Source organism: Anopheles gambiae, chromosome 2 (genome assembly GCF_943734735.2).
Source record: "Anopheles gambiae chromosome 2, idAnoGambNW_F1_1, whole genome shotgun sequence".
NCBI lineage: Eukaryota > Metazoa > Arthropoda > Insecta > Diptera > Culicidae > Anopheles > Anopheles gambiae.
This window is the reverse complement of record NC_064601.1, coordinates 55,965,161-55,977,950: the sequence shown is the minus strand read 5'-3', so window position 1 is coordinate 55,977,950 and position 12,790 is coordinate 55,965,161. Positions and strand designations below refer to the sequence as shown.

The 12,790-nt window shown below is 39.0% G+C and overlaps 1 protein-coding gene across 4 annotated transcripts in view; it reads left to right on the top strand.

The window, feature by feature from the left end:
* LOC5667792 (uncharacterized) overlaps positions 1-12,790 on the top strand; it is a 123,685-nt gene that overhangs the window by 95,921 nt on the left and 14,974 nt on the right. For all 4 annotated transcript variants that reach the window (XM_061642663.1, XM_061642661.1, XM_061642662.1 and 1 more), the window contains exons 6-7: positions 7,654-7,728; positions 7,833-7,959. In XM_061642663.1, coding sequence (XP_061498647.1) covers positions 7,654-7,728; positions 7,833-7,959 — 202 coding nt within the window. The remainder of the gene's footprint in view (positions 1-7,653; positions 7,729-7,832; positions 7,960-12,790) is intronic.

The following is a 12,790-nucleotide window of genomic DNA, read 5'->3' as shown; positions in this document are numbered from 1 at the left end:
AAATCTCGCTTTGATAAAAAAATACTATCTGAATATATCAAATTTGTAAAAAAAATACACGTTTTTTATTGTAGTCGCTTACGTTTGGCTATGAAAATGTAATGCTCGTAACATCGCCATGTTTTGCGAGCATTATTCTCACCAACAATCTCAAATGCACCTTACATTCTAGATTGCGCTCTCTCCTGTTTCTATTAGTTGATATGTGCTTGAAATGATCCAAGAAAACATGTTCAGAAAACTATAAATGTACGGCATAGTCTGTTAATAATTGTAGTAGGATGAATCTATTTAACGAAATCTCAAAAGAAATCAAAAAAATAGAATAAAAAAAATAAAAACATTTTTATTTTTATTGAAGCTTAAATTTCATCTATCAACACTAAAAATAAAAATTTTGATTGAAATTCAGAGATTCAGTCAAAATAATAAACTACCATATTTTAGCGTGTATCACGAACCCCTGTTAGTTCGACAATAAATAAATGCAGATTAAGGGGGTGGTTATACCACGTTATACGTTTATAAAAGACACTATACTTTTTGATTACACCTGAATAATTGCATTCGATTACTTATAAAAGTAATCTAGTGCATGGATACTCAAAAGAACAATACTAGAAAAAGCAAGATGTTGCCAAGGAAATGTGTAAGGAAAAAGCACGAGGTTTGCAAACTGAAGAATCAATTGATTCAAGTTCATAAAAAGGAACAACTTAAGCATGAGATCAAAAACTAATGCTCAGAAAACACCATAAGAATCCGAAGGTAAACTGATAGTCTATCATTTGCTTGAACAATGACCACGAAAAAAATGGTATGAAGCAAATTGGAAATTAAAAAACTTTTTTCTAACATTTTGAATAATCAGGGGGGTCGTTACACATTCAATAATACGGTATTTATTTAATCATTTCGAGCCACTAACTCATCGTGAGTCGCATCATAAGCTTTTCAGGGTATCATAGGGATGCGAAACGCGAGCCTTAGTTTGGAGACGCGTAGTGTACTCCTTCGATTTTCGATTTCGATGCTTCTAGATCTTCTCGATCGTATGGTGTATCACGACAGTAAGCATCGTCCACCGCATCTTGCAGAGATTTACTATAATCTCAGCTAACTTATTCATGCTATGCTATATGACGGTACTGACAACTTCATCCGTTTTGCTTTGGCGTATAGGAGGTACTCTTTTCAACTATGTTTTCACTAAAAGTTTAATTTTCATGATTCCATTACATTTCTCTCGTTTTAAGCATCCTTACTGAATACATTAAAAATGTATCCCATCAAATTATGCGACTACATCATTTATTATCAAAATATTGTAGCAAAACATTGGCCTCAGTTTTTGATAATTTCTACAATTCCCTCCTTCCAAAAGTAGGCAAAATAGTGAACAACTTATCTGTCATTCATGTTTCAGACTGCCACGTATGTGTATGCGAGCAAAATGAATTGAAAACTTTACAATAAAACTCACCAGCCAGTATTTCGTTAGTCGACATGGTGTAGAATCCTTTTCCAATAATTGCCCGAAATATCATACAGAGAAAGCAAATCTAGAAGGGCGAACCAATAAAATAAATTACACGTAGTGGAATTGAAAAACTTTCCCCCATATACCAACTCGCACACAGGGCCACAAACATTCTTCACCTTTGTGCAGTAACGTAAAATAACCACTGCCTGCCTCGTACCTTATGTTAAGTGTTCTTTTCATTTCGATCCCTCCGCTGTGGTGGTCACATTCAGTGACGGACTGCAGCTTGCATCATACTAACTTCCATTCATGGTCTTACAGTGTAGGTAACACGCGGGCATGGGCTGAGGACAGAGAGGAAAGTATTGCAAAAAAAAACATCCAAAAACATTCCCACAATAAATCATGCCCAGGCAAAAAAAATGCTACCAAATTGCGGCGCCACGCTGGTAAGATTTCTATAGCAGCGCTACAAGACGGCTTTCATATCGGATTCGTCAGCTTTGAATGTTGTGGGGAAATAGAGAGAAAAAAAATCAACCACCCTTACCTCCTTGTGGCGGTTACAACGTCCTGATAGGACGAGACCACATCGGTTTCGGTTGGTGGCATTATTCATTTTTTGCAAGCAGTTGAACATGTTTGTAGCTAGTAAAGTCGTCATTCTTGCTTTCTCGCATTACCTACATACACTGAATCAGCAGTGTGCAGTCTTCTTCTTGGGGTTGGCTGCCAATAAATTCAATACTGTGAATTCTGTTTGGTCAAACCACTCGCATACTCATACAGCATTACTGGCCTACGTTGATGTAGGCTGGTAAGAAAACGGCTATGCGGCTACAAAATCTCATTTCAAACATATGCTACCACAGAAGCGCTTTGACGACATGCAGAAAAGTTTGATCACCAGTAAGTTTAGGCGCTTGAAGATGTCAAAGAAAGAACAAAAATAATATCTGTATACACTATTAAATAGCTGTGTTAGGTAAAAGTTTTTTTTACAAAAATCAATAACATTACATACCCATCGATTCTGCCAGCAGAGTGTACTCGAAGAAGAGTATAGTTGTGGACAGAGAGAATCATAAAGCTTCAGCAGAAGAAAAATTATACGTTCCCCAAGGAGGTACCTCACCTGTATGTGAACAAAAAGTTATTTTTCGCATGGAGGATGGTTTGCCAAGGTGGTGACATCACCTAAAGCAATCTTTAGTGCCGGGTGAAAATGCTGCAAGTTGCCGCTCGTAAATGTAAACAATTTGTTGGCAACCGTAGATGTTGTAACGGACGGCGTTCCTCAGCCCAGGAATCTAAAGTATCCATCGAGACTGGACTGGTGGAATGAGTGCGCCGTTCGAACAGCCAAGCAACTGTTGTCAATAGGAACAATCTTTACAACCATCGCACAATAACCAGCCGCCACCATAGCGGACACCGTTTGCACCGGGGATGTTATACAATTGCGACAAATGAGTGTAGTACTATGCCATTTGATTCAGCAAAACATCAAGGGAGATAACTTTACAAAAGAAAAAAAAAATATTTAAAACTACGCAAACAACCCGGACTGCACCGGATGCTTTTCGGTCGGAGGGTTCAAGTTGCACTATTTCTGCTAAACTCCACTCACCTGAACTCGAGACCGTTTGCTCCGAACACACAATCAACGTGTGTGCACCGGTTGCACCAGCCTGAGGGTGAATTTTCATCGAATGGAAAAAGTTTTAATTAACGTAGGGACGTCTCAGTGCTGCTAGCTAGTCGTTTATGGCTCTTTTGTCGAAAACTGTGTAATACCTTCTGTTTCTAGACCGCCCCGGAAGCAGTAGTACGATGAAAGAAAAACCAATGTTCGACTGCTATCCATCTAGTGTTCGCGTGTGCATGCGTAGAATCGCCAAATAGCATTTCCGTCAATTCAACTCGCAGTGGGATTTTAACGTGTGCCATTCGCGAGTAGTTTGTGTGAAGCAACCAAAAAACACCATTCATAAGCAATTCATCTCGGAACAGTTTGGTCTGCCAGCGTTACCAGTTGGAAATATTCTATTTGTTTTTAAAACACGGAATGTTAAACTGTTTATGAAACGATCCGGAACATACGTTGGTTAACTTAAACTGGTTAAGCTAGTTTAAGCATATCTAATACAATTATGTTTATTTGTCTCACAGAAAGACCGACTCAAAGTAAACTTTCTTTTTTATAGAGAGTAAATCATACATTTTTTCATTTTTTGTGTTTTTGTAATGTTACTTCAATGTAATGTTCTTCCATGAATTTCTTTCTACCACAACAACAAAACGTTGGTGACATCAGCATGTCATCGGGTGACCAATACGATCTTGAAGAAATAAGCAATAAAATTTAAAAAAAAAACTAGCTATTAAAACAATACAAAAGAGTGTTGTTATCTACTAATTATCCTATAAAAGCTGTAAGTTCATGTTTATCTAATACCTGGAGTATCTGTTTGTTTTCTATAAGTTCTATATAATTTACTAATAGACTCATAACCTTCGCACGTTTTGTTGAATTCAAGTTTCTAAATTCCGGTCTTAATATTTCAATGAATGTAGGGAGCCTTATGTTATAAAATGCTACTTAAAAATTAATATAAAAATTTCTGAAAACATGTTCCAATAGTTTTAAATTTGTTTGCACGTTTTAAATTTATGTTCATAATTGTCTTTGTTTCCACAAAAAGTGCAATTTGGATCAGTTATTGCCTTATATTTTTGTTTGAATTTTAGTTCTTTGCAAATCAGTTTTTCATTTACTAATAGATAATATGTAATTCTATGTTTAGAAGAAAAGACTGATCTACCACATTCTGATACGCAATCGATAATTGAGCCATCTAGAAAATGAAGAAATGATATATTTCTGTCAAATATTTACACATTTTATAATAATCCAACTCGTACGACTAGCCCGTCGTGGGTTCAAGTCTCATATAGACCGTTCTCCCATACGAAAGCTGCCTGCCACGACTGAAGCCAATATAGGCCAGCATTACAGCGTGAGTCGTTATACTAATAAAATGAAAAATAATAGGAAAAAAATAATAATAAAACAAATGTAATAAAACCGAGTAGAATGTTTTACCTTTTTTCGTTGTTCTGCAACAGGCTACAATCGGAATGTTTTTGTCGCAGTTAATAAAATCGAACATAGATAATATTATTTGGGTTTTGCAAGAATAAAACCTACTAGAAATTTACTATTAAGAAAATAATTGCTGTCCAAACCCGACCATTGCAATGCGGCAGCTCGCAAATAACTGATTGGGCAGAGCTATTAAAAGTGAAGTAAGTCGAGCTACGTAAATAAGCACTACGTAACTCGACGACTTGCAACACAATCAAATCAGTTTTGTGCTGACCTAGTGCAAAGCTAAACGCCTACGTTAGCAGCAGGAAGCTAACGAAGGAAATTTGACTCGCTTTATTTCGTCCGCTCTTAAACGCGATTTCTTTTCGTACGCCTCTCGCTTTATCCAAGCTCCAGCTATCTATGTTTCTCTGCTGCAGCGAAACAGGGCCGTTCTTGCAGTCGCGTGAGTAATCCCCTTAAGCACATTATACAATAAATTTAAATCTTTCACTCCAGCTGACAAACTGAGAAGACGGGCGATTTTGTTTCCCGGCACTCAATGAAAGCGTTGCCGGTGTTTATTGTTGCCGGCGTATCGGGCAGCATCGGACCAGCGTGGACGATGGGATGCGAAACCTTCCAATCTGGGACCAACGAAGCGAGACGTTTAAAATGTGATTATCGTCTTCATTTTATTTCCGTCACTCTTGTACGCTCCCAGCCCAGCCAACGATGGCACCAACAGACCACAGAGCTAGCTGTCATTGCTGTTTTGGCGCGGTCGATTCACATTTCTTTCTGCTCGTTTCGAATATGACTTTGATCTCACCGACGTGTATGGCCGGCGAAACTGAAATAACGACCACGAGCTCTTCACCAACAGGTAGAGCATCCGGTTTGAGCGTTCGTCGCTGGAGAATTATGCCATAGAATGATTCGATCAACCATTAAAAGAGCATGTCGTCATTAACGATGTCTTTTTGCGGCATCATTCAATCAGTATAAAACGGTTCTAGCATTCAATGTAATCACAAATCGTTGAACTCTGCGCTTTTACTATTTCCTGAATCCACTATTTCCACTTAAACAACTGTGTAACATTATCTTCTAACCTCTTTACCCGGTAACAAAATAGGAAACCCGGTGAATGTGTTTTCATTGCTCCAAGCAAAAAATCCATTTCCATTGCTCCAAAAATTTTCATTGATTTAGTTAATAACAACCATAGGCATACAAGGCCTTCCTAAGCCACTTGTATAAACGGTTTGGTATTCTGCTACAAGTAGATGCAACAATAGCAAAATAAAAAGAATAAACAAGAGAGCAAAATAAACAATAAATATTAAATAACGTTTTAATTTAGATGTATCTAATTTATGAATACCAGAAGCCATGCGTCTATTGCCAAAAAAAAACTCATACTTCTTTATACGCTGCTAATTATAACAAATCCATTGCAAATGTACATCGTTCTGGCTACTTTAAAACGTTGTATAGAATTATAAATGCTATCATCGAATAACTTATTCGTGAAGCGGCAACGCACTTGAACGATTGTGACAAAAGGAGACGCATGGTGCGTGATCCAACAATTTCACAGAAGATAATCAGAGGAAATGTATAACAAACTCATACCTACATAGTGCGTATTCTATTTAAAGTTTTTTTTTTTTAGTGTTTGAACAGTGTCATGCAAAATGATAGAAATGTTTACAGATTTTATGTAAATCAAATTTTAACATACAGGCGTTGCCGTCAAATTTTGGCCGTAAGTCATGTATTTTTGTCTCGTAGCCGTCAATTTTTGACAGTGTGCATCAATTTTTGTCCCGAAGGCGTCAATTTTTGACAGTGCGCATCAATTTTTGTCTCGAATGCGTCAATTTTTGTCAGTGTGCATCAATTTTTGTCTCAAAAGCACCAATTTTTGTCTCATGGTCACAAATTTTTGTACCTTGGTATTTTTTCGTTATTTTAATATTTTCATAATTGCAGAATGCACAACAAAATTAGAGCGATTATACAATGCAAAGGAATCAATTCAGGAATTCTGTATTTCACATAGTTTTACGTCTTATATATAATAATATCAAAACAATTTAGAGAAGATTAATCATCGATTATTGTAATGCTAAAGTATTTTGGCACCAGCAGCCTAATGAATCGCAATTGATATTTGCTTAAATAGCTAAATGGCAGCGCTATTTCATTTTCATAACATTAATGTTATCCTCTCGTAGCATTGCAAATGTACAACTTAATGATCCCATTTTACCCACAAACCAAAAAATATTGTGCAATGTTTAATCAACTCATTCTCAGGCACTGTTTGATTGCTTCCCAAGCTGTGTTTTGAGCACAGTTTTCACTTTCCCTTCCAAGTATCTTCAGATTGTATGGCAAACAGTAGTACATAGGCTTACTTGGAGATCTTCAACGTAACATGATCATAAATATTTTATGTCACCGAAATAAATGCCACCTATAGCTTCCCATGTCACACGAATGATACACGAACACCACAAACAAAAAAGCTTTCCAAAATCATCAAGCACGTATTCCACTCGGTAGCGGTAACTAGGCAACGTCGACAATATTAGAACGACCTTCTCACTTACAGCAATGTCGTTCTCATCACCAACCAAGACATTAAAACAGAAGCATAGTTTATTGCCGAACATTCGGTCTTAAGGCGCCATGCGGCTCAAATACGCAGACAAAGTGCCAAAAGACAAAAACCGATACGGCAGCACTGTCAATAGTAAATGTTATTTTATGTGCAAATAAAATCATATTGCAAACATGGACCGACTTATGCCGGCAACTGTTACCATTTCGACGATTTTTCGCAGAAATCAATCAAACCGAATGCACTGGTAAATAATTGTGAGTAAATCAAAGAAGTACAGTGCCTTTCTAGCCTCAACACAATGCAGTTTGCGCATCAAACAGTGTCATAATCTACCGATCGCCATTATTGTGCTGTGTATGTTGTTGTCACGATAGTGGGCAAATTAATTAGATTGCTTGATTGCTAAGTACATTGAGTTATTTTACGTTTCTACTTACGTTTCAGGTCGGGACAGAATCGACAGTGCTGCATCCTACGCACGACAATCTTCACTGGGCATCGCGGGATCTTACAATCCAGGTAATGTTTGTACATTATACAACAAAGCAATGCTTTCAGCAAAACAAACACAAACGTCCTATTAACTTAAATTGTGTATGTGTATTTACTTTCTCATCGTGCAGCTACTGCCTTCCCATTACTCAACGGGGCAGCTAATATTGCGATGCTTGGCTGAAGTTGGCACTATTTACTCGGAGGTATCGCAAGCACCGCTAGAATCTAGCCGCAAGGAACCCATTCCAGAGCGAGGTATTTATGGCTAATTTGCCGCAAACCATCCCTATATCCTATTGATTAGCTCTTGTTCTACCACGCCTTTGCGTTTGTTAAACATGATCATCATCGTTCTTCTTTGTGCAAGTGTGAGATTGGATTCATAATGATTATGAAATTATCTAATTAATCGTCAGTCCTATCAATGCAACGCAACGTGTGAACCAACTTAAACCGACGGGCAGCAAACCATGCACGAATGATCCCATTTGCTAACATTAGCCTGCACAAACACACCATTAGAGGCGGTGTCAAAATGTCAACAATTGAAATGATAATCAACTGTGTTATAAATTATGCAGCGCATTAGTCTCCAATCATGGATGCAGTAGTGTATCCACGGTGCACCATAATTGTGCCCCGTTTAGCATGCAAAAATTAAACCGTAATGAAGCCGTTGAATCACAGCATCAGCGATGGTAATGCACTAGCTCGTTGGTACGAGCCAACTATTTTTTTTTGCGTATCAGCCTCCACTGTTATCTTACACACGTCGATTTTGTTCGATAGCGAGTATGTATTCGGTGCCCTAATCCAATGAACATACAGCAAAATCTCTCTAAACGTACGGCTACATAGGGTAAAAAAACAAACGAAACCAATTATAGGGAAAACATAACTTTAGAAAGGTCGCAGAAGAGGAAACGTGTAAAACGTGTTCTGCTTTATCCCTTAAAACGGTTTAGTCAAAAAGCACGACATATAACACCATTGTCAACGAGGATGATTGCTCTTGTCACGCACTTTGAGCAAAACTTTTCCCTACTAGCAAACTGATGCCTCGAACGAGTTGTTCTGAATGATACGCCCACAACATACTAACCACGGCAATGATGTGGCTTGTGTTACCCCTGCAGTGTACAAAGGTTGGGAAAAAGTTTATTTATTGCAAAACTTTCACCGAACCATATCGTATGTTGTAAAATATGTTAGAGTGTGATTCTTGTGCTAGCCATCACTAGCCGTACTTCAACCGCTTTCAAACGAACGCTCTCTACCAGTGCTTCAACATTTTTGCAACACAACACTTCATTGAAGCAACGCGTCTGGTGAGTCGTCTTCGATGACCATCATCGGGTTCAGGTTCAGCAGTAGCCTTATTTTGTCCATTCTTTTTGTTTCTGGGACCACTATGGCTCAGATTTGGCGAAGCTGTTAAAACTCTCATCGTTATTTACATTTTCCGACCATACCAAGCTTACGTAGTTTACGGCTATTTTGTGGAGATAAACTACATTTGAATTTGTATGGTATGTTTCTCCTACCCTTACTCCATACTCATTCTTTCTCTTACATATACACATATACTTTCCCTTGCTGTCTGTTTCACATAACCGTGGTTACAGCCAGTTAATTTGGGTTTTTCTTTTTCTATTTTTGTGTGACAAGCTACCAACTTGTATCTGCTTTTTTCTGTTGTTCCAGCAGTACAAAGCATGTAGTGCAAAAACGAGTGGATAAAATAGGTAGTCACCACCAGATCCATCTATGCATGAAGTTTTCTCGCTTTTTTTTGTATTTTCCCCAGTCTGTCAACACTTTTCCGCTATCACTCACGCTTCAACCGAAAAAGGTTGGCCCTTGGGCAATGACATGAAATTTCCATCACCACAGTGCCAACAGCCATCCCATCCTCCACCCCCAAATGACCAAGTCAAATGGGCCATCGGTAGGGTCACCCAACAGAGAAATAGAGAGGAAAACCGCAAAGGATATAATGATGACATTTAACCACATTCCTGTTTTCTTTTGGCAATAATAAAAAAGGCCGAACCTAGAAACGATTTGATGCCGCTGAAAAGTTTGGACTACAACTTCCAACACACAAGTCCGAGCTAGACTGGTTGGATATAGAACGGAAACAAATTGCATTTGAGCGATTCAACATTTTGCTGCTAAGCATATAAAAAATTACATCACATCTACGTGAAATGAAACATGTTAAAACACATTAAGTGGATCAAAAGCGTTACAAGTATCTCTCTCTTACAACTTATTGCTTTCAGCGTTTTTCATCTAATTCGTCTTTTCCCAAACCCAAAATAAGGATTTGTTGTTGAAGCTGATCCTCTCATTTAAATGCCCTCAGAAAAGGGTCACTTTCATTATTACCATCCATACCAGAGATAGCCCTTCCTTGAACTCGCTTCAATGGGGGAAAAAAGGTGTAGTAAACCCTCTGGAGGCACTACAGCCAGGAAAGCTTTTGACATCTCAATGCAAAAAGGTTTCTTTTTCGTCAGACCTAACGCAGGAGAGCAAACATGGGTGTGGGCGAAAAAAAAGAGCACATTGAAAGATAAATGAAATGAGGTATAAGAGTCGAGAAGCATAACGCTCCGTCACGATAAATAGCTGTCAAAAGTTGGCAAGATCTGAATTAAGAATGAAGATTAGATGCAAATAAATGGTTTAGAGTGGCGCATTATTACTGTACTCATAGCCCTGAATAGAGGCTAGTCTGTCGACGCGAATCGGGTAACGTCAGATGACCAGAACCGAGGACCTGCTTACGCTTGAAGAACCTGTCTTGACACTTCCTTGGACTTCTCGGGATACTCTTGAGCGTTCGTTTGTCAACAGACAAGTGGTAAAAAAGGGTCAATTTTGCAGTATGAGAAGAAATTGCTTTTATACTACAAACAGTCCGTTGTCAAGGAGCTCTTTCATCTTGTTGCGCTCTTATAAACGCTTCCCTGTGTATCAAGATGAGATTCTTTCGTGTCACATTATACGATTTAGTTGTCTTATCAAAGGGATACTTCAGCCATGTCTGGCTGTCATTTCGTCCGGATGTGTGCAATTGAACAATTAAAGCTCCAATAATGTTGCCATCCTGAATACTCGGCACGGTCACGTACAGCTTTATCGCCATTGTATTTCGACGTCGAATGCCTTTAATTAAAACCGGAAATGAAGCACGACAAGGGAAACACTTGAAACAAATTAAATTGATCGTTAGTCAAGGCGAGAGATGAACGATGTATGGTGATCTGATCGCAAGAACAGGCCATCAGCGCTTGACAGCTAATTTTTGAGGCATATGGGTGGAGGTCTAAGGACTGTGTAGAATACAGCGCGAAAAAGAACGGTAGCTTCACACAGTTTGAGGCTTTCCTGTCTCGAGAAAATATACCCTATAACGCCAGACAAAATACATACAAACATCCGAATCCGGCCCCAAAACGGAAGCTCCCTATTATACGCGATGGAAGGAGGACTTTTTTCCCTTTGCAGTGCGGGTTCCATCGTTAGTGACATGCATCCCCATCCCATCCAGACTGTGCGTCAAAGCGCAAAGCAATAGCTCGACGAACAAATGTGAGCGCGTGACAACGATGTCGAAGACAACGCTTACAAACATGGACGGTATCGAACCGGAAACCTCCAGACGCCGGAAGCTTTAGACGGTGAAAGCCGGCAGTGGGGCAGTGCTGTTTTACGGGACACTCTCAACGAGCAAATCGAGCATGACGCCGGCGCTATCGAGCGAAATACGGCTGTTGTACGGATGGACGACGGTCGAGCCAAGTGTTGATTTGTTGCTCCCCGGACGGATTCCCCGTGAACGGAACGGAACGGAATAGATGAAAAGCAGGCACGGGAAACAAATTGTCACTGGAAGTGGCTGGAAGGGGAACGAAAATCAAAAGAGGGTCAATCGAAAAGATGTCGCTGGCAATGATGTGATGGGAGAAAAATTGATTGTGTCGTAAAAGCAAAATTTATAAATTGTGTCACCGGATGGGACTCTTTCCAGGATGCAAACATTTAACAAGCGGCAACGCAGACTAGCGCATGGGATAAATATGCACTTTGAATATGATTGTGTTACTGTATTTCTACGGAGCATGAAAAAGGATTTTAGATTAAAATGGAGATGGGGTGGTGTAGTATAGTCGTCAACTCGCTCGACTTATCAACGTGCCCGTCATGGGTTCAAACCACATATGTATCGTCCATCCCGTAGCAAGGACTGACTATCCGGCTTGCGTGCGTGGTACTGAATAAGTCTCAAAAGAATGTCCGCGTAGGACGTTACGGCAAGAAGAAGAAGAAATACAAATGAGGCATTGTATTAAGGTATTGATGGAAAAAGCAGACAAATTTTGAAAAATTTGCTCATGCACATTCATCCCATGACAAACAAACACTTTTCAACTTCCCATAACGTGCGACAGTAGTGCATGAATTTAAAATTGGCTGGTCAAAAATCTCTTGTATTCCGTGTTTTTATATACAAATATATACGTTTATCATATTAAAGGCGTGTGTTACGAGCCGAGCTTACCCGGCAGGCCACTCGAAGAAATGGCCCTCAGCAAGAGTCGTAGGGTCATAGCGGAGGAGAAACAAACAGCGCACTTTTGGGCAGAATCATTGACACCTTGCCTACTAACCAGTCCTTCCCGATAATTGCTTCTGATCCAAAGGTTGGGAAGCCAATGCAGTCGGAAGGGGGTGTTTAGCTTGGAAATTCAGGGACTCTGTCATATTTCGGACATTGGAATGAAAGGTGTTTACTACAAGAACTACTGCGTTTGAATTAAAGAGAGCTTTAATGAAAATATGGCCTACTTGTATACTTAAGTTTAAGTTTAAAGTTTAAAGTTTAAGCTAACTGTAAGAACTACTGCGTTTGAATTAAAGAGAGCTTTAATGAAAATATGGCCTACTTGTATACTTAAGTTTAAGTTTAAAGTTTAAGCTAACTGCAAGAACTACTGGGTTTGAATTAAAGATAACTTTAATGAAAATATGGCCTACTTGTATACTTAAGTTTAAGAAGTTGTAGTTTACCCCTGCA